At 56.1% G+C, this 24,036-nt stretch overlaps 1 protein-coding gene across 3 annotated transcripts; it reads right to left on the reverse strand.

Moving 5' to 3' along the window:
• On the reverse strand, nt 1–23,269 carry BAHD1 (bromo adjacent homology domain containing 1). Of its 3 annotated transcripts, none has more exons than XM_059913624.1 (7): nt 23,092–23,269; nt 7,358–8,800; nt 5,215–5,594; nt 4,075–4,234; nt 3,596–3,672; nt 2,751–2,851; nt 1–2,270 (listed from the first exon to the last, which is right to left on the reverse strand). In XM_059913624.1, exons 2-7 carry the CDS (start codon nt 8,784–8,786, stop codon nt 2,081–2,083), a joined length of 2,337 nt encoding a protein of 778 aa, XP_059769607.1. In that variant the 5' UTR covers nt 8,787–8,800; nt 23,092–23,269; the 3' UTR covers nt 1–2,080. The 3 variants fall into 3 exon arrangements, with proteins under 3 accessions (XP_059769607.1, XP_059769608.1, XP_059769606.1); XM_059913625.1 differs by having other exon boundaries at nt 2,751–2,842; nt 5,215–5,597; XM_059913623.1 differs by having other exon boundaries at nt 5,215–5,597.
• Nucleotides 23,270–24,036: the final 767 nt, after the last annotated feature.

Consider the following 24,036-nt stretch of genomic DNA (forward strand, 5'->3'; position numbering starts at 1 on the left):
TCCTTTTCTAAATCAATACAATTTCTCAAATTTATTATTTTTTTTCTTAAAGAAGTACTTCTAATCTCTGTCAAAAGGGAGGTGAGGAAAGGTCCTCCCTCCCTTGTAAACACTGAAATACAGATCTGAGAAACCAGGGTCGACACACACAAAAAGTGCATTTTACAAAATATCAACTAAAATATATTTTACATGAATTATGCTTCCATTGAAATTCTACCAGCTGCATTTTCAGGTTCGAAAAAATATTTCCACATCTAAGAGATTTCAAAAGCATTTAAGTTGTGGGCAGTAGACCCTGCCTCCTGGGAGACGAGGGGCCTGATCTCCTGCTGGGTGAGGCTGGGCTCCTTGGCAGCAAGGGCCCAGCGTCCTGGGAAAGAGCAGGCTCCAAGGCTGGGTCTCCAGAGCCGCCACGGCCCCACCCCACGGCCACCCTGCCAACCTCTCTTACTGCCCCGCCCTCCTGGACTGATGATGCCTTCCTCCAAACAGCTTATTTAATACAAGGGGACCCAAGTTCCTTCCCTTCAGGTTTGGGGTTGGGCTTCCCATGTGTAAATTCACCTCTGAATGGTCCAGGCCTCACCCAGCCTAATAACCAATCAGGAGCAGCCATCTGCTCAGGGACAGCACAGGGCTGGGGGATCGCTGGGAGAGCCCTCAGGATTCGCTTCCACCTCCCGCCCAACTGTCCTCACCCAGTGCCACCTCCTCAGCCTGCAGGGTCTGTGTCTGCCCCTCCCTAGGGGAGGGGGACCCAGTGCTGCCCTCCTTGGCTCCTGTCCCCAGGGTTGTGGCCTGTGGAATCACTCACGAGCATGTGCCCAGCGCCGGGCCCAAGCCACACTCCCTCTCCCCACCAGGCTCCTCTTTGGTACAAATAGGAAAGAACCAGACTGCTCCAGCCGCCACACGGAGTGCCCCAGGGCCAGGGCCTAGTTCTGGCAAGGATAGCAGGGGGCTGAGTCTCCTAATCTACTCTGGGGAGCAGCATGAGGTGAGAACAGGGCCCCTGGGCAACAGGAACAAACTGAAAATGCAGGTCCTTAGCTCCTAGAGTGAGTGGCTGCAGCTCAGCAGGTCTGTGGACTGATACAGTGTTGATTCTCGCTGGGATGTAAATTAGTGCAATCTACAAAAGACTAGGGTAAGAGGTGGCAGGGCAAGGGGAGCCACAGCACTCCTTTGGTTTGATTTCAGGTGGGTGTGGCTTGAAAAGTCATGTGTGAAGTTCTGCAAGAGGTTTCCTAAACCTCCAAGTGTAAGGCAAGAGGAAAAGTCTTCAATAAATCAGGTAGCAATTTTCCTTGCCCCCTGCCCCCACCCCCTCCCAGCTCCCTTCTGCTCTCCCAGACATGACAAACCCCATGTTGATCAGTTAATTTCTGGGAGCCCAGACCTGCTGGGTGGCCTTCACCAGGAGGGGGACAGGAAACTGACTCCCACAAGCGGGCCACACCCATGACTGTGAGGGCTGGTAACTTGTCCCAGCACCAGGGGCTGCTGCAGGGGCAAAGGAGGAATGCCAGAGAAAGGCCCCAAGTCCAGGAAGAGAAAGTCAATGCTCTGGGAGCCAGACTTTGGCTCCCTAGGCCTCAAAGGAATGAGCTCGGAGCTGTGCTAGAATCTGGGAGAGCCTGGTCCCAGGCTAATGGGGAAGCAGCGGGTCACAGTGGGTGAGGTAAAGCTGGCTCCCACTCCCCCCTGAAGGGCCCAGGGGAGGATAAAGAAGGGCCTGGTTCCTGAAGGACCTTCCCCCAACCCCCCCAGGGGCCATGCCCCTGAGGCTTGGCCCAGCCTCAGGGAAGACTGCTTCTTCAGGAGCCTCTGTCCAGGGGACCACAAAAAGGCGCCCTGGGCCAAGCTGAGGGCTCTGATGCTTTTCTTATACCCTGGCCTCCCCTTCCCTCCCATGGGGCCCAAACCCATAGGGGCCCCTGCCCTCCCCCCACAAGAGAACCACAGGCCAGCCACCTCAGGCTCCTGTGGCCCCTTAACCAAGTGCTGTGCTTCAAGCAGTGCCCCCTGCCCTGAGCCCCACTTGCCCGTGGGCAGCCCCAATGTGGGCGTGAGGAGGCTACTGAGGGTTCTTGAGGATGCGGCCATGGCGGAAGTCATAGACATGGCGGCAAAGAAACACCAGCTCAGGGTCCGTGTCCTCGGGCACTGTGCGGTGTGGCGGGGTGGAGTAGTCCGCAGAGGGGGGCACCAGTGCTGTCTTTCGGCTGGGGAGACCCTCGCCTCGACGCTTGGCCATGGCACAGAATCTGCAGTGACACACCATTCGCTGTCTTTACCACAGCTATCTTAGCAGGAAGACCAATTCCTTCCCCACCCTGCCCAGAGGGCTGGGACACCCCCTCCCACCTCCACAAGGGCAGGTGCTGCCTCCATCCCTGTCCTGGGGCCTATGCCCTCTCTGCCAACCATCTTCTCTGTCACTGGGGAACCACACCTACCGGGGCCTCCCTCCCAATCACCTGTCAATTCTCCTTGATTTTTTCTGAGAGCAGTACTGTAACCATCCCCGCCTCTGCAACTCTGCCCCAATCACTCTGCGTCAGAGGGGGAACAATTTTTCTTTTTTTTTTTCCATAAAAATTAGATGATGGAAGCAGACTGTGGGAAGAAAGTTCTAGGAGGTCAGGCCCAGTGAGTCAGATCCCCTTGGGGATCACAGGCTGCCCCCAAATAGCCCTGGGAAGTCTGAAGGGAGAGGCTAGCCAGAGGTACAGGGCACCACTCACCTGCAGTACTCAGCAAAGGTCAACACGTAGCACTTCTCTTCAATGCAGGCCACACTATTCTGGTCCTGATGTCTCGATGCAAAGACTTCATTCTGCAAAGGCTCAAGGGGAGGGAGGAGGAGGTTGGCTACCAGGGTGGGAAGCACCTAGCTCCAGGAGCAAGGCAGACATTAACCACTCTGCTGGGACTCCTGACCTGAGATAGACAACTCCAGCTAGTGCCCAGAAAGCTAGGGAGCTTCCCTGGAATTTCAGCCTAACTGCTCCGCATCAAGCAGCCCAAGGCATTCCTCCCAGGTCCTGTCCTACTCAGGAGCAGCCAAGTGCCTGCTCCAGCCTCTGACTAACATCAGCCTCCCGACCCCCACCCCAGCCCAGGGGAGGAGAGGGGAATTGGTGTGCATTCTCCCATTTAGATGAAAAGTCCCAGCGAGGGAAAAAAAAGTAAAAGGGAGCCCAGACCGGGGGTGGAGCAACCCACACACACGGCTTGGTAGATACCAAGGGGTGTCAGTAGAGTCTTTTCTCCCCTCCCTCTCCTGCTGCAGACAGTAAAGGTGTGCAGCTCCACCTCCCCTTTCCTGTCGCCAGGAAGACACAACTACTTGCTCCCATTCTGGCACCCCTGCTCTTGGGGGCTCCCTTTCTGCCCCACCTTTCAAGACAAAGGTTACTATTCCCTTCAAAACATGAATTGGGGCAGTGTTGGGAAAGGAGGCTAAAACTCAGGCCTTTCCCCAGGTTCTCTGGTGTCCAAGGTGATGAGTCCAGGGACCTGAATGCCCAGGCTGTCACCCCATACCACGTTCTCAGTGCCCCAGCCTCTCCCCCGCCAGGCAGCTCACCTCGTGCATGCTGGGACTGCGGCCTCCCTGTAAGTGCTCTGGTCTGTAATACCACAAGAGGCTCATCATCAGCTCTCCTAGGGGGGAAAGAGAAGCAATCAGGGCTTGAGCTGGCAACTCCAGAGTTACTCAGATAGGCAGGCGGGCTGGCCACCTGCCCTGGAGGCTCATCCAACTTCAAAGCCTAGGCCAATTCTGCAGGCTCCGGCCACCCCTATCCCCTGCCTTGGGTCAAGTCTGGCAATTCAGTGGCCTAGAATGCTGTTAGGTATGGAGGAAGGAGGAGGAAAAGGCACTGACAGGTGAGGCAGGGTGACAGGTGCCCAGGCCCCAATGGCTGGAAAGGTTAATGAGCTGATCCAACCCAAGCACAAGGACGTCTGCAGCCCTGAGCACCAGACAGACGCTGGCTTAGTGGAAGGCAGACTCTGCCAAGGACGCAGGACACTAGTGCCAGGCCGAACTCTAGACAAGGGTACCTGATTCCGGGTTCTCCCAGAGGGCAGAGATCTTGGCCACATAAGGTGTGGACGTCTTTCGAGGGCCTGACTTGAGCAGGACAGTGTCCCGGACTCGGATCGTCTCTCCATGCCGCTCCACCGCCTGGTAGCTCTTTCGGATGGCTGGTTCCGGTTCATCCTGAGCAACAAACCAATGACACAAACAAGGCTTGTGGGGCCGCACTCAGCATGGGGAGGGAGTGACATCCTCTCTGTGCTCTCCTCAGGGCAGTCAAACCACTGAGGATGGGAGACTGCCAAAGTGGTTTGCACTCTGGCCCCTCCTCCCTGAGCCTGGCTTTCAGGGGCAGGAAAGGGAATCCTCACCGTTGGAGAAAGGAAGAGAAATGGGAACAGGGGTAAGAAAGTGGCTCGAAACTTCTGGGGCTGCACTCTGACCACCACACCCACGACAGCCGGCTCTCGTGCTCCAAGCCCCCAGCACCGGGTAGGTCCTCAAGCTTCCTAATGGACAGTCTGGGTTTGACTCTTAAACCACCATGGTATAAGCGGCAAAGCCTTATCACGGGCAAATGACTTAATCTACTGCTAAGCCTGTTTCCTCGTCTGTGAAATGAGGGTAGTTCTAGGACCACGGGGTGTGTGCGTACCTCACGGGGCAGCAGTGACAATGAAAGCGGATAATGCATGTAAAGTGCTTAGCTCGGTTCTGGCACCTAAGAAGTGCTCAATACATTTCAGTCTACATTCTTTTCATCGTCCCAGATGTTCCTGTATCACCAATTTTCTCTGCCTATCCCAATTTCCCCTATACATACTTATCCAAAAAGCCTCCAGGGAAGTCCTCCACTTTATAATCCAGGATGAGAGGTGAAGACACTTCAGGAGGCTTCCCTAAGTGTCGGTGACAGAGACGGCAGCCACCAGCTGTGACTGACTGTGCATTCCGTAACTCCCCAAGGCACAGGGCACAGGATCAGTAGGGGCTGGGGGAGCAGGCCGGGCCAGTGTGATCAGTTCCTGGGGTACAACTGAGCTGGAACCCCTTGTCACTTCCCAGAGTGGCTAGAGCCAGGGGTTCCTGGGACCCAACTCACTGCAGGTCCTATGTCCGTACCGCCACCCTCCCTTCTCCCCATCAGCTGAGCTGGCACTCACCAAGACATAGACGGCTTTCTCACAGGCAGCCCCAACGGGCACCCAGCCGTTAGTGCGGCGGCGGCGGCGGCGGCGTGGGCGTGGGCGCTGGACGCGAGGCTGCTTGGGGTGGCTGGGCCTGCGGGCGGCCTTGCTCCGCGCAGTGTGCCTACAGCTGGAGCCCGTGCGCAGACCTGACTTGGAGCCGCTAGGAGGCTTGGCGCTCTGAGGGCACGCGCGAGCTACCGTCTGGGGCTCCGAGGTGGGTGTCTGAAGATGGGGGACAGGCTCTGCTGCAGGTGGCACGCTGGGCACAGGGCATCCCAAGAGGGGGTGGGCAGGTGAGGCAGGGTGGCCAGCTTCCGGGAGAGGAAATTCCAGCTGGCCCAGGGACCTGCAGCCTTCTGGGAAAAGGAGAGAAGGGGGTCAGGGAAGGTAAAGCAGGGAACCCCCGGCCCCTCTGCTTTCAGAGCCTGCTTCTTTTAATTCTAAGCGTAAACCCAAAGGCCACTGAGGTGGCAGGTGGGGTCAGAGGCTGTTAAGGTAGATGATCAGTGACAGGCCAAGGGTTTTTCTTGACCTTGGAAACTGGCCCACAGACATCTCCATCTCCTCTTCTAGCCTGAGAGAAGGGGAAGTAATGGGAATGGCATCTCTAAGCTCTGACTTAATCTTCCTTCTCTAAAGCTTCCACTGTACTTAGGAGCAGGGGATCTGGAGTGAGACCAGGATATGAGTCCCAGATCTGCCACTTACCAGCTGTGTGACTTCAGGCAAGTCACTTTACCTTTCTGTGCCTTGCAACAGAAGTAGTAGTTATGAGTATCATATAGTGTGTCCTAGGTGTTTTCCTATCAACGTATTAACTCTTCACATCCTTACAACAACCCTATGAGGTAGGTACCATTACCCCCATTTTACAATTAAGGAAACTGAGACACAGGGTGGTTATTGGTTTGTCCCACAGTCACGTGGCTGAGGAAGTGGGGAGAACATTTCAGTCTGGCTCCAGAGTCTGTGCTCAATTAACATGCCATATGGCCTCCCATATATAAAGCACTAAGAACAAGCGCCTGGCACATGGTGCTTACTGGTGTCCCAGGGCAAGGGGCTAAGGGTCTTGGGTCCCACAGGTTAAGTGACTAGACTTAGAGAGTGGTACGGAAGAAAAAGAAAAGCCTAAAAAGAAGCTTGCTCTCATTTCTTAGAGCTCCAACTCATGCGAGAACCTGAAACAACCAGTCTGGCCAGAGTCAACCGGTCTATAAAGTTGTTTTATAGACCCCTTCAAGAAGGGCTGTGCAGGGGAGGGGAGAGCCCTGAGAAGGCCTGGCCCCTCACATCACCAGCAGCAGGGCAGACCTGCTGGCTAGCATGGCTCTGGTCACCTCATTTCCACCCAGGAGCCAGGAAGGGAGCCTGGAGAGGCATGTGAGGACACTCCTGCCAGTTTGGGGAAAGAGAGATCACTTAGGGGTGTCTCATCAACTACGGCACGAGACTCTCAGGTGTCTGGATCTTGCCAAGAAGGTAGACACCAAAGCCCAGGCCCTGATGGCAGCCTGTCTGTTCTCAGAGTGTGCCCACCTAGTCTGCACCTAGCAAGGTGATTCTAAGTCTGAGCATTACTTCTCCTTCAAGGCCTGTATGGCCAGGATGAAGCTGTCCTATTGCAGCTGGTACCACCTACCAGGCCTGGTGCCCACCACCCCTCCCGTGAATGCTGAACTCGGTTGGCATGCAGATGGTCTGGGTTCCCGGAAAGTAAGGAATTCTAGCTTTCCTCGAGGAAAGCAGAAGGACATGGGAACAACTTGGCAAAAGTGCTAATTTCAGCATCTAACTTGCTACTCAGAGTCTAAGAATGGGCATCCCAGTGGAGAGGGAGGAGAGACACTCCCTGCCCACTTCACCACCACAATGCTACCTAACTGCCATGCCGAGAAACCTCCACAGACAGTGGGGACGGAGCAGGGCTGCTAAGAGCTAAACACGGGCCTCTTTCCTGGGAATCTCCTAGGCTGGGGGCACAAAACTAGAGGAATCCTCCCTTCTCAAAACCCCCGACTCGCCCACACGGTAGACAGATGCCAGTGCGCCCCACCCTCTTGGGACACTGCTTCTCAGAGACTCCCTGGTGTACCCCACCTCCAGGAAGGCATACCTGCTGCAAAAGGCATTTTGTAGGGGCAGCCGCCACAGGTAGTGCCAATGTGGGTAAGAGACGGCGGCAACATTTCACAGATGCTGTAGCCATTCACTCCAGTGTCCTCACTGGAGCAGTAGCGAGAACCCCACGGAGGGTGCTGGAAGTGGGTGCCCGCGGCGGGCACTGAGCTCGGGGCCAAGAGGAGCCCCGCGTTAGCTGCAGCCACTGGGGACAGCTTGCCCTCGGGGAGCACGGAGCAGGAGGAGTAGCCCCCACACCGCAGCCCGGCCTGGCTGCAGTACAGGTAGAAGCTGCCTAGCGCGGTGAGCTCAGGCCCACCACACAGGCCACTGTAGTCGGCGGGGTTGCCAGGCATCGGTAGCGGGGAGAGCTGGGGTGCAGGGAAAGAGGGCTGGTGCAGTTCCTGCTTGGGGGCAGGTGACTCCTCGCCTGGGCGCCCGGGCTCCGGCTTCAAGGCTGCTTGCCCACCCATCAGCAGGGGCAGGTGAGGGCGCAGCCCCAAGGGGCTCTCCAGAGCCTCACTCAGGGGCTGGTAAGGTGGCTGGCTGGACGGCCCACGAGGGGTGGTAGACGGCCATGGCTCCTCGGGGTGTCCTTGCCAGCTGGGTGGGCCCGCAGCCTCCCCAGAGCCAGCCCCCTGCCGGGCCTTGGGATAGTTCTTGCCATTGACCTTGGCCCACTTTGGCCTCGGGGCCCTCAGTGCTGGTGGCTCAGTGGAGTGCCCATCTGCTTCTGGGTGGGCACGAGGCGGCCGCAGGGGTAGCTCCCGCTCCTGGCTCAGCTTTAGGAAGGCAGCTGCATTCAGGCTGGCCAGTCTCTTGGGAGCTGGATCACCATCTCGGCGGGCCCCTTCATCCGGTGCTGGCTCTGGGGACAGGTCCCGACTTCCTCCTCCGAGGTCCCCCAGCCGGGGCCGCTTCTTGGAGGAGGCCCAGCCTCCAGTGGCCCGGTCACGGTCCCGGCTGCGGTGGGGGTCTCCCCCTCGGCTGCGGCGGGTGCCCATCAGGCTGCTGGTCTCTTCCCGCTCCAGCAGCAGGTTATTGAGGGCCTCGGCGTTGAGGGAGGCCAGGCGCCGCTTGCGGGGCTGGGGGAGGCCAGTGTCCTCACTGGATGGGGCCGGGCTAGGGGGCTTGGGCAGGTCGGGGGGCAGCTCATCAGCCTCATCTGCGCTCCGTGGACCAGCCACATTCTCCAGGCGGGTCAGCAGCACTTTGCAGGCCTTGGGCTTCTCGGGAATTAATGGGCGCTTCCGCAGTGGGTAGTTCTTGCGGCGCCCCGTGAGGTGCCCCGGGCTCTCAGGAGGACCTGGCTCCACACCCTCTGCCCCCTGCTCCATAGTGCTGCCCTCCATCTGCAGGGGCTCCTGGCGGCCCGTGGGGCCCGAACTCAGCATGGGAAGAGACTTCCTCCGAGTGTGTGTCATGGAGTACCTCCAAGCTGCAGGACATAAGGCAGGCAATGAGAGAAGCCTGCCCTGGCCTGCTTTCTCCCCCACTGCAGCCCATCCCGCGTCCCCTGCAGTAACTCTGGCCTACCCTCACCCCAGCTCCAGCTTGGATGTTCCCAGGACCACCCCCCTTCCAGAGTGCAAAGGTCTAGCGGGGTCAGGCTACCAGCAGCTGTGCAAGGACTGGCTGCCCCACTCTCCTCTGAACCAAGCCCCTGGGGACCCTATGGAGCAATGCAAACCCCAGAGCTGGAAGACAGAAGAAGCTGGGGGCAAAGCTCTCGGTTGTCTCCACCTGTTCTTCTCCCACTAGATACTCATCGCAAGACAGGAGGAGACTGCCCTGAGGACACGGAGCCAGGATAGGGGCTTGGGCGGTGGGAGCCCACCAATTCCTTCAAAGACATTATCAGCCCCCTCCCCCGTCTTGAGGCTTCTGAGATTGGCCACAGGAGGATAAGGAGATGGACAGTGAGGAGCTGAGATGAGGAACTGCCTGCTGGGCCATGGAGGAGGCAAAGTCCAGCCTGTGAGGACACCTGCCTGGCACAGACAGCAGGACAGCCATAACCTGGGTATTGCTGGAAAGCCCCCTCAGAGTGAAGGCCTGGCTGTGAGGAGCCTGAGGGGGGAGGTCTCAGCCAGCCCGTGGAGCCAGCCCCACCTTAGCTCAGATTCCAAACAGCCCGGTGCCAGTGCCTGGGGGAGGGATGTCAGTAAGGCTGGGGCCAGCATTCCCAGGTAGGAAACCCAGGGACCACACTCTAGACCTGTGGTACAGCTTTAAAGGCCCACCAGCCACTAAGAGCTGGGAAAAGAAAGTACCAAATAGGAGAACTAACTCAGGCGACAAACCCAGGCAGCCTTGTTAGTCCTGCCTTATTCCTCAGGACTCCCTCCTTGTAGGCAAGATGCCAGGCAGGGGGCAGGATGGGGGTGAGTCACAGGAAACCCAGAGCGCCCCAGACAGAAAATGCCCGCGACCAGGCATCATCCATCCCTTAACTTTGCTTAGCGGACACCCCCCCCACCTCTAACATACCTGGGCCCCCCGGGTACCCCCCTAAATGAAAAAGGCAGCAGGCTGTGTGCAGGAAGCTGGCACAGCCCAGGCAATGGAGAGCTGAGGGGCAGGGTGGGGGGGGGGACGGATATTGCCGGCATCGGTGGTCAGAGACTACTATGCTGTTCACTCCCTACCTACACCCCAACAAAGCAAGATGCTGCCGAGTAAGGTGTCAGACTGAGCTCTGCCCTCCCCAGCACTCTGCGACCCCTCCTGCCCAGCAAGCTTTTCAGCTAGATTTCTCCGCTGCTATTGTTATTCACACTCGCTCCACCAGAGGAGCTGGGAGCAGTCCCTGCAGGGCCAGGATTTAACCCTGAAAGTTCCAAGCCTGAGGACTCCCAGGGAATCCAGAGCCCTTCCAGGAGCTCCTGTGGCCTTGGGCCAGTGGCTGGGGTCACTGGGTGCCCTCTACCCTCTCTCCAGAGACATGCCACACGAGTTGAGAAAGAGTGCTCCAAAAACCAGGCTGAGGGCAGCGGGGGTGTCCCTCACCCCTGAGAAAGAACTTGGAAAACTGGAAAAGGGAGGCGGGGTGCCAGGCATTGCTCTGGCCACATGCGGGGACCTGCATACCCAGAGACCAGGCCTCAGGCAGGACAGAGAGTCACAGAGGCAAATCCATTCATTCCTGAAGCACAGACTGGAGTGCTCCTGAAAAACCCCAGGCATCTGCTAGGCTACCTAAGACTCTTTCTTTCTTCTAATCAGGGTGTCCACCCATCCCTGATTGCTCAGTACACTTATTAGCAATGCCTTTTTTCACCCTCAAAAGAATCCCAGTTGCTTATAACCCCAGGCCCTTCCCTCAAGGGCAGGGCACCCCTGTGCCAGAGGTGAGGGAGCAGGAACAAGGAGAAGCACATCTGTATTTCCTAGGGAAGCCTGCGCCCAGCCCTCCCCCACCCCCAAAGGGCCTGGAGAAGGAGGACAGTGCATAGACCACACAGCTGAGCAGGGGCCAAAGCCCCTCAGCAGGCCCCAAGTTACCAGAGGAGTCAGACCTGGGAATGGCCGGTGGCCAAGGCTGAGGTCACCTGGGCTTATGGCCTTTAAGGACATGGACACCAAGCAGAGTAAGGAGGGGTGGATGGGAAAGAGAAAGCGAACACAGGGAGGTGTTTCCAAGCCTGGCCAATGAAGAGCTCTTAGCGGACCATGGTCCTTGGTCTGCCCTCGCTTCCCCCCACCCTCAATTTGCCGGTAGACTTGCTACATGGATGGATGGCCCAGGGATTCTGGGATACTTGGTCCCACTCAGTCTTTCCCTCGCAATGTGAAAAAGATTAGGAGGAAAGCCTTCCACTTTCGGGAGCCTGTCCCCAGAACCTGGGAATTTGTTCCTGGCAGAGTATCTCACTCTTTCACCTCCCTCTTAGTCCCTCAGGGACACCCACTGTCCCTGAGGCTGATGATCCCAGGAAGCTTCTAAATCACAGGGTGCAAGTCACATTTTCAAATCAAGCATATGGGCCTCCTGCTAGCCTCCCTTGAATTTGCCAAATCCCGTCACCCGCAGAACTCCTAGCTTTCACGTGGTGCCTAAGGCAGCAACGTCACTCACGCTCCTGAGGAGAGGCTGGGGACTCTGCTGCCTACCGCACTGCACTCCAGGCTGAAGAGAGTCAGTGAGTCATGCTTTGAAGCCAGATGGATGTGTGAGAACATCGGCAGCAGCTTTTCCCTGGGGTGGGGCTGGGTGGAGGGGCGCCCAGTCTGCCAGGGCCCCTCCAACCTGCAGGGGTGGCCCAGCTCAATGGGGGAAGAAGATCCCAGGCAAGCAGGAGGCTTGGTTCCCATTCCAGCTCTGCTAACCATCCTGCTGTCCTGTCCCTCCCACTTACACACCAGCTCAACCAGGAACTTTCTACCACTACCAACAGACAAGGGTGCCTTGCTTCTCTCAGACTACCCTCCTCTTCTCTGGGAAGCCCTGTCCTCCCAGGGGCAGGTAGTTCAGGCACCCTCGGGAGAAGGTTCCTAGGAGGGACTCCCCAGGGTGTCTTAGAGCTCGCCTAGACCATGTCAAGCAAGCCCTCACTGAAGAAAACCAGTCTGAAGCACAGTGGCCGGCCGGTGGTCCTCCGAGCCAAAGACCCAATGAATCACAAGTTGAATCCAAAACCACAAGCCTGACCAGGGCTGGGAGAAGTCATCTCCACAGAAACAAAAAAGGAGGGAGGCCTTGTCTTTTGCCCTCAAGATGCAGCAGCACCTTATGCGTAGCCCCCACGGCCCACCAGGGCAGGTGGAGGACACCCAAGGTACTGTGTGCAAGGGCAGTTCCAAGGCCTGGAGAAGATGGGCTGTGAGCACCAGAGGGGAAACGAGGGTAAGGGTGGGGGCCTGGATGAGCAGGTCGAGACCAGATCACTCCCCCAAGCAGAGGCTGCCCTGGGGCAGAAAGAGGCCCTCAGCCTTGGCCATGGCTCTCCCTAACTTGCCCAGCTCTAGGCCACACCCACACCCCCATCCTTAGGGGTTCAGGACCCAGGGCTCTGCCCCACTGCTCTTCCTGAAACCTCTCTTACCCACTGCACTTGAAATTTTGCTTTTCAGGCTTTTTGGTTTATTTGTAGTGGGGGGAGTACTTGGGGTGGGGGGGGCGGTCTTAGGTTAAGAGCAGACCAGGTGGTCCCCTGGGTGAGGGTCAGGAAGGGCCCTGACCCAAGCCACCTCCCTCCAATTACACCTAAAGCCACACAGTGGGCACCGAGTAAGCAATGCCCACTTCTGCAATCTCTCTTGGAATAACCCCCTCCGCCACCCCTCAACGGAATAATACTTTTTCACGAACGCTGAGTTTCTTGAATCTGCTATCAGAGAAGAAAAGCAGCAAGAGCACAAAGGCAAGCTCCTGTTCTTTTAAATTTAGTTGACGTTACTTCATGGAAAAACAGAGAGGTGAAGCTGCTGAAATTCTTGTGATAAAGCCAGATAAAGATGTGGCTGGTATCTTTTGAATCCCCCAGAGCTGGTAAAATGGAAACAACCAAAGCTTTAAGTCAGCCAGACCTGGACCCAGCACTGGCCCTCATGAGCAACTTACCTAACTTTGCTGAACTTCAGATGCTTCATCTCAAAGAGACACATCAGAAAGAACTTTACTTAAGAGTGGTGGCGAGAATGACACTAGGGACCACGCAGGAGTCTAGCAGAGTAGGAACCGGGCAGGCCAACATCCTGGGGATCCCCCTCTTTCAGACCCACAGACAGAGGAAGGCAGCCTGCCCTCGGCCCTCGAATCCCCACATTAGGAGTCCAGAGCCACCGGGGGTGGTGAGAAATCTGAAAACGCAGCCTGTACCTGACCCCTGCTCTGCTACCGTTCCATTGAAAACGCCCGAGTGTCCACCCCGGGAAACGCAGCAGTGCCACCCCTATCCCACTCGGGACCCAGTATGGGGTGAACTCTGTGGGGCTCAGTTTACAATGCAGCGAAGAGGGCAGGGGCAGAAACTGTATCCCACAGACCCTGAATAACAGCTCCACGCCTCCAAGAAACAAGAAAGGCGAGATCTTCAGATGCCAAAGGCCCAGGGGATGGGGTCAGAGGGCACTCGCTCTGCCTGCTGCTGCCATCTGACTGCAGCTTCAGTGCAGGCTCCCAGAGAGAGCAGAAGCCTTGGCTCCAGCAGCTCAGAGCTCAAGCCCCAGGGTACTGCCCCGAAGAGAGGGCCTCCCTGGTGCCCATTCAGCCTCACTTGCTGTGGGTACTCAATTCACTCTGCAGTCAGGCTGGGATCCTACAAACACCTGGGCAGGAAGCACGGCGCCTGACCAAAGGGAACTGGCCTGACCCGTCTGGATGCGGCTTGTTTTATAGACTGCCCTCGGGTCATGGCCATCTGAGAAGCTGGGCCCGCCTGCCCCGGAGGCACCAAGCCTATCTCTGGCCTGTCGACCACCTGCTCCTCACACTTCACACTGGGGGCTCCCAGGAGCCCAGAGAGGCAGGAGCAGCAGTGCGGGGGAAGGCCCACGCCCACCCCAGACAGGGTCCGGTGCGGCCGCCAGCCCAGCCCCACAGCCGGGCCCTAACTCTGGCTACTCCTGTCCACGCTGAGCATCCCAGCAGGAGCGCCCAGACACACAGGCCCAGAGCTACACCCGAGCGTCCAGAACCTCCACGTACTGCTGGCTCTGGACACAAAGCCAGATATCACACCTCTTTGGTAACTGTAAAAGAACATGAATCTCTGTGGGGAGGGAGGAGAGCTTTAACTCAGACTATGAAATGGACCTCTCCATTTTACATTAGAATTGCAATTAAGTACAGGAATATAATAACAGTAGAGTCGGTGGAATCTCCTTTACCTTCTCACTGGAAACAGCCAGTCCCTAGTCTCAGGGCAAGGCCCTTCGTGCAGGTAGGGGACTGAGAGTGAGGGAGACAAGACTTACCCCTGGGACCCAGAAGTCAATATATACACACAGAACCCTGAGCGAGGACAGTGGGCAGAGGACACTGTATTTCAGTCATACCACAGTGCTCTGCTCTAAGAAACTCAGACCTGACAAATTAGAAGGTAATCACATGCAATACAAAACTAGCCTGTAGAGGCTTTCTTTAAAGGCACATGTCCCTACTGAAAGCAACCTACCTTCCCCTAGCTTCTTCTCAGTGCCCAGCTCCTGTGTGCACGAGGCAGACCTCTATGTGCAGGTGTCGGTCCAGCTAAGCCAGAGCACCCGCCGCTCACTCCCAGGCACACGGCACCTCTTGTGACCTTTGCTCATTCAGCCAACGTTTGCTGGCCCCTCGCCACAGCTCAGCAAGGCGAGACCCACACGGGGCTAGAAGCCACTTCGTGCCACTGCTAATCCGAAGTGGGCTTGGTCAATGGCTTGAACTTCTCTGAGCCTTGGTTTCCTTACCTACACAGCAGGGTTGTTATGAGGATCAAGTTAAATAAGAATGCGTGTCAAGTGCCTAGCAGAGTGCCTGGTATACAGCAGGTGCTCAACACAAGCTCATTCTTTCCCCATACATGTCAAGTATCAGGCTAAGTGCTGAAGAAAAATGCAAAGCAGACTGAGGAACTGGAGCTTGGGCTGGTAGGAAGACAGAGGACAAGACAGTGTGACAGGGCTGTGACGGAGGGCTCGGAGCTCGGTGCAGAGAGCTTGCCTCCATGGCAGCTTCCTAGAGGGCACATTTGAGACAGGACTTTCAGACTCTTGCTGAGGGTTCTACGGTCTACTTCTTGCCAGGTGTACTAAGCCCAATGGGAAATGGGCAGCACTTTGAGAAATGTGCTTCCTAAACATTTGGAAAGGGTGGGAGACAAATCCAACTTTCCCCAGACTCACCACCATTGGCTCCATACAGGATTACTCCAGGCTGGGGGACAGGGAGCGCCAGGCTAAGGCTCCCTCAGACTCTCCCACCCAGACTCCACAGTGCACAGACCAGGCCAGAAGCAAATCTCCTCCTGGAGCAGGACCCATTTGCTCCCGGCAGTTAAAGTGTGGAAAAAATAAAGCAGGAACAGGGAACCTCAAGGCTCAGCAACAAGTCAACCAGGAGGAAAGCTCGCGTACTGATGCACCGTTCTTCAAAAAACACAACAGCTCACCAGCCTGCTCTGGGCACCTGCCCAGGAGTGGCAAAGGATATGTGCTGGTTCAACCACCAGGACACTCCAGGAACCAGTAACTTAGATTTCTAAGATGGCTTGCTGAGACCGGAGGTGCAATCTCTTGTCCTGAACACAAGAAACTGGCCAGCCAGGCCAACATGGGAGCTCTGCCCTTAGCCTCCCCAGCAAAGTGCCAACCTCCTGAATGAAACAGCCATGAGGAACAAGACCCAAGACCAGGGCTTTCCAATACTCCCCCAGCGTGAACAGAAACACAGGCAGCCAACCTGAATATCTCACGCCTAACCAATTAACTGTTTAGTAACACCCCCATTATGCAAGCTCTGCAGGGACAGGCGGGCTCTGCCTTCCTTACCAATAAATCTTATCCACAGGGCTTAGTAAGAGCTTATTGAACAAATGAAGATCTGGTGCCCACCTGCTCCATCCCATATAACATTTCCACCCTAGACTGATGGCACAACTTACAGCCCAGAGAAACTCTGACCTCCAAACTATCCCTCATCCCCAGGAGTCCACCTTGCCTCTTCAATATAATCCACAGTTGAATAGGCTACTTTAGGAATTCTCTCATATTACACAGCACAACCTTCTTCCACTACTGTCCTCTTTCTTCTCTCTCCCAACCTGCCCAGCTATCTCAGGAGAATATTCCTCTCGTTCCACTTACTTCTTACAGTCACCGTCACTCTCATTCATCCTTGCCACCCCCCACTCCCGGTGGCTGGTATCATCTCACCCTAACATGGAGAAAACAGAGGCACAGGGAGGCAGAAGAACTTGCCCACACTCCCACACCATCGAGGGCAGAGGCGGGGCGGCTGGTGTCAGTCCCCAAGCCCACGCCCCAAACCGCAACACAGGACGGCTGCTGAGTCACAGACCAACATTCGAGATCAACTTGCATGTGCAATTCTGCTTCTCTGTGCTGTTTTAATTATTGGCATTAACACATTATTAGTTTTTCCTGATTTTTCACCACAAAGGAATTGAAAATGTACTACGATTAAAAGGCATCTGTATACTGGCCAGGGAACATAAACATAATTTTACAAACTGTTTCTACAGAAAAGTCTGCTCAAAGTTCCCAATATGCTCTTAGATGCACTTCTGAAACAAACCCATTTTATATCCTCGAAAGGGGTAAGGGCTACAAAGACGTGTTTTCTTGATTTTAACAGTCAATCAAGGAAAGGAGTCTACAGACTTCCCCCCCCCCCACCCCATGCATCTAACCACGTCTCGAATTAGATGAAATCTCCATCACGGACTGCAATGAAGACTGAAATTTGGTCATCACACTCCAAACAGCCATCTTAATATTTGAAGACATATTACCTGACCTCTTGGCTACCTCTTTGGGCCGAATAAGTCCAAGTCCTTCCAATTTTCTCTGACGATTATCTTTTACAGTCATTTCATCTGTTTTACAATTCTTTTCTACACTTCGTCCGAACTGTGTGAACCCCTTCAGGCACAGAGCAGGGGACACCCCTCACTACTGAGGAGGGCCTGCTGACCCTGACTATAGTGGAATCGTGACTCCATCTTCCATTCTGGCATACATGTCAGGATATCCTGGCATCAAGCAACACCCTAATACCTTTGCTGTGATATCTGCAAAGATCCTCTAAAAGCTAATAATTCACCTCTAGGGAATTCCCTGACAGTCCAGTGGTTAGGACTTGGCGCTTTCACTGCTGAGCCCCGGGTTCAGTCCCTGGTAGGGCAACTAAGATCCCACAAGCTACAAGACACAGCCAAAAAAACAGTAATAATAATAATTCACCTCTAAACCACCTAGCTGGATGAGAATGTGATTAACAAACTGAATTTTCCCCAAACATTTAGACAGGCAGCTGCCGTTGGAGAAGGGCCATCCCTCTCCTCTGCAGGTAGGAAACTGAAAGAGCTTCATCTAAGGAGGGCTGGGGCTCAAACAGGCACTGAAGATGGAAGGGAAGTATGGGGTGGTCAGTACCACTCCAGGTGAGACCCTGGGGTCACAAGAGGCAGCACACCAGGTGTCTTAACACACCAGGTGTGTTAAAGCTCCCACCCCCATCCCGCAAACCTACTGGAAAAGAAACATAAGAAAAAAGATGTAGACCTCAAGTTTCTGCCTGGCATTGATCCTGTTAACTAAGACGAGTCACTTGTCATTTTTTCATTCAGGTAACTTGGTTATGGTGCCTCAGAAATAAGTTCCTATTTCAAACCTCAGAGAGGCTGAGACACAAACCCATTCTTTTATTCCTGGTGCCTGCAGAGGATCTCGAGGGCAATGTTATTATTATTGTTATTATTACTGGTGGGACGCTGAGACAGGTTAATAACCAACCATCTTTGCCGGTGTTTCCCACTGGGAAAAATGGAATCTGGATGAAAATGCTTCCCGGGACATCACACAAAGTCCTGGATGTGACTTTGCCCTGAGGCCTGCTCACTAAACCCACCACAGTCAGATCCCCAGCCGCTAGAGCAAGTCGCCTAGGGCAGGACACCAATCCCTCCACTGCAACCCCAGGGCCAGGCTAGTACTCAGCCACTCTGCAAAGCCAGCTCAGTGGAGCCAAGGGCACTTGTCTGGCCCTGAGCAGGTCGCCTGCAGCCTCAGCCTCACGGCCACTGCTGCTCCTCCTCCTCCCTATTAGCCGGTTTACTGCTCATTAGTGGCAGTACCAGGAGGTGAGCAGGGGAAACATAAAGGAGCTGAAATTCAAACCAGTCTATTTTACTCCAGCTAGGTGCCTCCCCTAAAAACAGGCAGGATTTCATCATCCAGGACCTCCCTATCCCCTTTTCCGCGGAGGTCGAAGCAGGCTGAAGGGTGAGGCGCTGCAGAATCTCAGGACCCCAGGTGCCAGGAGCCTATGCTTCTAATCATCACAGGCTCTTGACTACATGCTGTATTGTCCACCTTTTCAGGGTTAGCAGGCACTTCCAGCCATGAGGTGGCCCATCATGGCAAGGCCGGGGACCTGCAGAGCAGGAGTGCTGGGGCTGCCCTCCGTGTCAAAGCACACTCTTCTTGTCCCTCCAAAGTCCCCAGCACCATGGCAAGTTCACAAAGGAAGTGAGTCCTGCCAGACTATGCTAGCAAATTCCCATAAATACTCGGGCTGGGGTAGTACTGCTTATGTAAAATGCTTCCCCATTGAGAGATGCTGCTTTATTTACATTCTTCACAACCCATTCATAAAAAGGAGGCCCTTTAATGTTGGGGCTGTTCATATAATGCTCCATAAACCCAGCAGCTTCAACTGGCGGCCTTAGTTCAACACAGGCAACTTCTCAACTCCGGAGACTTTTTCCCCTTAAGCTTTTTTTTTCTCTTTAATGACACCTTGCGACAGGGCGCTGAGGCCAGATGTTGCCAGAGCAAGGCCAAGAGGAGTAAGAACAGATAAAATGAAAACACACAAGTCCTCCTGAATGCTGGGACAGAGGTGGGGAGGAATGAAAATAAAGAAATCGAAAATCCCCACAGAACTCCAATGTGAACTATGTATGTTGGGAGGTTTAATCCCTTCCAGGTTTACTGAAACTTCCCTTATGGATGTCAAAATGCTCCCCAACTTACACCTCTATGTACCAGAGACAGTGTGGAGGGGATTTTTTTTTTTTAACCCCAAAGGAAAAGATAGAAAAAGGCTCTTTTTGGTTTTTAATCTGCATTGTGGCTGAATAAAAAAAGCAGAAATTTTCTCTGCTTCTTTGTAAAAGTGTTCCAGGGGCTGCTAGATCCAAGAGGGGCACAATCTGCTTAGAGTGGAGAAACTCAGACCATCCTCAGAAAGAGAGGAAGAGCCGTGTTCCAGGACACACAGCACAAACAGCCCAAGCAGCTGAGAAGAGAGGCCAGGAGATGCATTCTGAGGTAACCTGTCTCCTGCTACTGTAGAAGCAAGGAGGAGAGAAGTGGTGCGGATTTTTTTTTTTTAATTGACGGGGGAGCGGTCTGCATTGCCATGGCAACTGTGAGGGGTGGCATTCCTGCTTGGAAGGGAAATGCTGGTCCATTAATCATCAAACTGGGGCACAAAAGGGAGGTTTGGGGGAAAGGGGATGGATGCGGAATTTATTTTTTCAATGTCTAGACTCAAACCAGTCACCAGTCCTCTCTCCCATTTCTCCCATGGCCCAGGGTTGGTGGTAAACAAAAACGGAAGTTCCAAGAGAGCCGGGATCATAAGCTGTCCTTTCTGATGGGTCCAGTGTGGGACTGATGGTGCCTCCCATATCAGCAATGCCTCTATAAACAACTCCTCCAACATCAGTCCCCAAAGCCCTGTCCACACGCCAGACCCAGGAATCTTCCTTTTCTGTTCTCAGAACCGTGTTTTCTCCCCCATTTATACCCAGGACTGAGAAGAGATAAAACATATGGATTCATTTAGCATGGACAACAAGGAAAATTGCATAAGAGCAGCAAAGCCGGGTAGCGAGAACGGCCTGGTAAGGTAGGAGGAAAACAGGATTACAGTCCTTTTCCAATTCATGTCTATATGGTATCATGTGAGCAATCCACAGGACAGACTCTTCACCAGCTGGAATATCAGAAGCAATCATTTGCTCCCCATGCTAAAGCACCCCAAACACACCCTATGTATATGCCTTAGAAAAGGTCAGAAACCACCAAGGACTCCTATACTAGCATTTCTAGGGAAACAGAAGGGAAGGTTTCCCTTCCGCTCCCACTCAACTAAGCAGCCAACTGCATTTATTCATTCAATAAAAACGATGTGCACAGCACTATACCAGAAATCCTAGAATACTCACACACACACAAAGGTTTAATACTCACACTGTCCTTGTCCTTAAGAAACTTCCAACTGACAAAAGCACTCAAGAAGACACCATGTTATAAAATCCAGGGTCACAATCTCAGAGGCAAGCAACGCTGGCCTGGAGTGGTCTGAGATGAAGGATGAGAGCAGGGTTCAGGCAGGAGAAGAAGAAGGCAAGGGGCTCCTAACTGGGGACAACTGGCGAAATCAGCAGGAGCAAAGATGCAGGGAGATAAACATACATAGCGCAGCATGGCTAGGGGAGAGCCTTAAGGGACACTGTCTAGGATGAGACTGCAGGAAGAGGGGAGTCACTGCAAGTTTGTGGGTAGGGGAGTGACATGGGGAAAGGAGTGCTTTACAAAGAATGATCTAGCAGCTGTGTACAGAATGGATCAGAAGGGCCAGAGGAAGCAGGAGGGACAGGGAGGTCATGACAACAACATAGGCCTGACATGGGAACAGCAGGGCAACAGAAAGGAAGAAAGGGAGGGAGATATAAAAAAGAAACTCTTCACTGGCTAAACTCTCCAGAGCAAACCCTCTTCAACACTTGATCTGACTGACATGAGTCTCCTGCCAGGTAAAAGCCTGTCAAAGAGGGAATCATTGTTTTGGCCATTCTCCTTTAGGTTCTGGTGGCCAGACAGGTCACCCCTTCTGACTGCCACCAAAAGAAATCACATACATACTGGAGAGCCCCTCAGGAGACACAAAGACCTTGAGATGCTGCATCATCCTCTGGATCTTAGACATACAATTAAATTCTCTCAGAAAAAACTTTAGTCTCCTGCATGAAGTAACACCTCCCTTTCCCACAAGCCTCAACTCCACCCAGGCTGGGGTCTAGACCCTATTGGGGAGGGGGATGGAGGGTGGCCATGAATTAACTCCATGCTCAGACTAAGCAAGGGTGACAGGCGGTTTTCCCAAGGAGGGATTACAGTCAACCACAGCTGGAAGCAGCTCATAACCAAAACCTTCCTGGGGTGGGACCCAGATTTTAGCAAATATCTACATTCTAAACACCCTAAGTCTCCCTGTTTTTGTGGTCCCAATTCTAAAATTAAGTATGGGATCACAGGAGAGGGCACAGGAGCTCTGAGTGGGTTTTTACATATGCAAAAACAGCATCCAGCTTAGAACTAGTAACTGGTGGGGTCAGAGGCACTCATGGCTTAAGCCACTGGTTCCCAAATGTCCTCTACTTGGCCAAGGACAGTGGTGTTCCTCCAGGACATGTGGTCTCTATGGGGCCCTTTTCTCCTTTTTGCAGAAGGCATGGGGGTGGAAAAGGTGGGAGGAAAGTCTCTCAGGTGATAGAAAGAAAACCTTTTTTATTTAATAATTAAATTCCTGCCTGGGTTTATAAACTCAGCTTCTCATTTCTCTATGTGCGTACCTTCTTTCGCTAAAGAAAAGTGCTGAAGGCAGTTATCCATGGATTGCTGGAGCACTTCTGGGAGGTATTTCCTAGTCCCCAGTCCAACTGGTCTTCTGCCCTCTTAAGACTAGTGACAATGGCCGACTGGGAGATGTCCCAGGTGAGATTAACCCTCTGCCTGTGGACAGAGTCTTCTTGCTGAAACCCCTCAGTCCTGGCAGGCTCTAGAGCTGCTCACCGGACTCTCTCCTGGTGACTCCAGCAACCCGGTCGCCACCGGCCAGGCCCACCATGTGCACACCCCCACCTCTGCCCCACTGGGTCGACCCCACTCTTCCCAGAACAGCGAGGTGATCCGAGACTGGAACCGTGAACCAGTGCCGCAGCTCCTCCCGGCGGTCGTCCCGGCCCCCGCAATCCCCAGGGCAGAGTCCGGCCCAGTCGCCCTCCCCTCGGGGTGGGTGGCTCGGACCCGCTCCCCTCCCCGACGCCACCACCTGCGCCCGCTCCGGCGCCGCCTTTGTCCGGCGCTTCGCCGCCAAGCGGGCCCCTCGGGCCCGACCTGACCCGGCCCCCAGCCCTAGAGGAGAGGCGACGAGGCGGGCAGGGCTAGGCCCGGCCGCGAGCACTGAGTCCCGCTGTCACTTAGAGGCGGTCTGACAACTTCGATCCCCCCGCCCCACCTCGGACTCGGCCGCTGCTCCGCACGGTCCCCGCCGGGCCTCCTGCGGCCCACACTCGCTTCTCGAACCGGTTCCCTTCCCTCTTCGGCGCCTCCCTTCCTTCCAGTCCGATCGGGTCCGGTCTACACTACCCCCCGCCCCGGCGTGGCCCCCATCCCCTGCCCCCCATCCAGCAATAACCGGTCAGCTCCCTGCGCGGGAGGGCGCCCCCCACCCTGTGCTGGCGATCCCGCGGCGCCGCCCCCAGCCGCGGCCCCTTGCCTCGGGGACCGCGATGGGGGGAGGGGGCACGGGGGGGCGGGGGCCTCGCCGCCCGCGCACTCGGAGGCGAGCCGGCTCTGCCTCGGCGGAGAAACGACCGGCGTCCTCCCGCCCTCCGCCGCCCGGGACGCCCGCGCCGCCGCCGCCCGGCCAAGCTGCCACCCTGCGGCCCCCACCCACCCCGCCCCCGGCCTGCGAAGCGGGCGGCCCCCGGGGGCTGTCACCTCGAGGCGCTCCGCACTCCCCGATGGCGGGACCTGGCGCCGGACCCGGGGAAGAGAGGCGGCACGAGCGAGCGGGCGGCCGCACCTGCTTCGCGTCGTCCGTCCGTTCGTCCGTCCCTTCCCGGGCTGGCGGGGGCGGCGGCGCGGCGCGCTCGGTGGGGCGCGCTGACGGGCGACCGGTCCTCTCCCCTTCACTCGTCTGCCTCCCTCGCTCGCTCCCTCCCGCTCGCTCGCCCCTTCCCCCCTCCTCGACCGCGGCCCCTAGCTCACCGGGACGGCGGCGCGGACGGCGCGGCTCTGGGCTCCCGCAGGCCCCGGCCGGGCTGGAATCCGGCGGCTGGAACCCCCCGGGGGCGCTCAATTCCCGGGCTCCACGCTGCTGCGTCAGCGCCTCCTCCTGGGGGCCGGGGCCGGGCGGGCGGAGCGGGGGCCGCGGCCGGGCGGGGCCGTCGGGGGGGCGGGCGCGCCTGGCCGGGGCGGGCGGACGGCGGGGGCCGGACGGGCGGGGCAGGCAGCCGGACGGGCGGGCGGCGGGGGCCGGGCTCCGGGATCCGCTACGCCGCTCGCGGTTCCCCCACAAACTCCCCGAGAGCGGAGCCTCCGCCGCCCTCCTTCCTGCTTCCTCGTCCCCAGCCAATCAGCAGCGCGCCCCTCGGCCAGCTCCGCCAATCAGCCGCCCCGCCCTGCGCTGGCCCCGCCAGCCAATCCGGCCCTCGGCTCCCCCTCCCGGTCTCCAACCAATCAGAACCGTGGGTCGGTCGTCCCAACGCAGGGGGCAGCACGAGGCGGCCGCGGGAGGCGGTGCGGGGAGTGGTGGGGCCTGGGGGGAGGGGTACGGTGCCAAGGGTGGTGGAGGGGGCGGTTTTCTTTGCCGGCTTCTTGGATTTTCTCCTCGTCTCCAGAACATGAGCCCGTATCCCATGGTGACCCGACCCTGGAGCCCCAATCCCCTAGCTGCTACCCGCCCCCCCCCCGAGAAATCTAATCTCACCCCCGCCCTGGCCGTCACCTCTCTACATCCCTCGTCCCCCTTCTCCTCTCCAGCACCCAGTGGAGAGAACTGCGAGCCAAGGAACACCCCCACGCTCGCCAGCGGCTGCTGCCCCCAGGGCAAGGCTTCGGGAAGACCAGCCGAAAATCAAGCGAGGACAACCCCCCTTTCCTGCAGAAAGGGCCCCAGACTCCAACGAAAGGGCCCCGACTGCTGAGAAGCCC

The sequence above is a fragment of the Balaenoptera ricei genome, chromosome 2 (genome assembly GCF_028023285.1).
Source record: "Balaenoptera ricei isolate mBalRic1 chromosome 2, mBalRic1.hap2, whole genome shotgun sequence".
Taxonomy (NCBI): domain Eukaryota; kingdom Metazoa; phylum Chordata; class Mammalia; order Artiodactyla; family Balaenopteridae; genus Balaenoptera; species Balaenoptera ricei.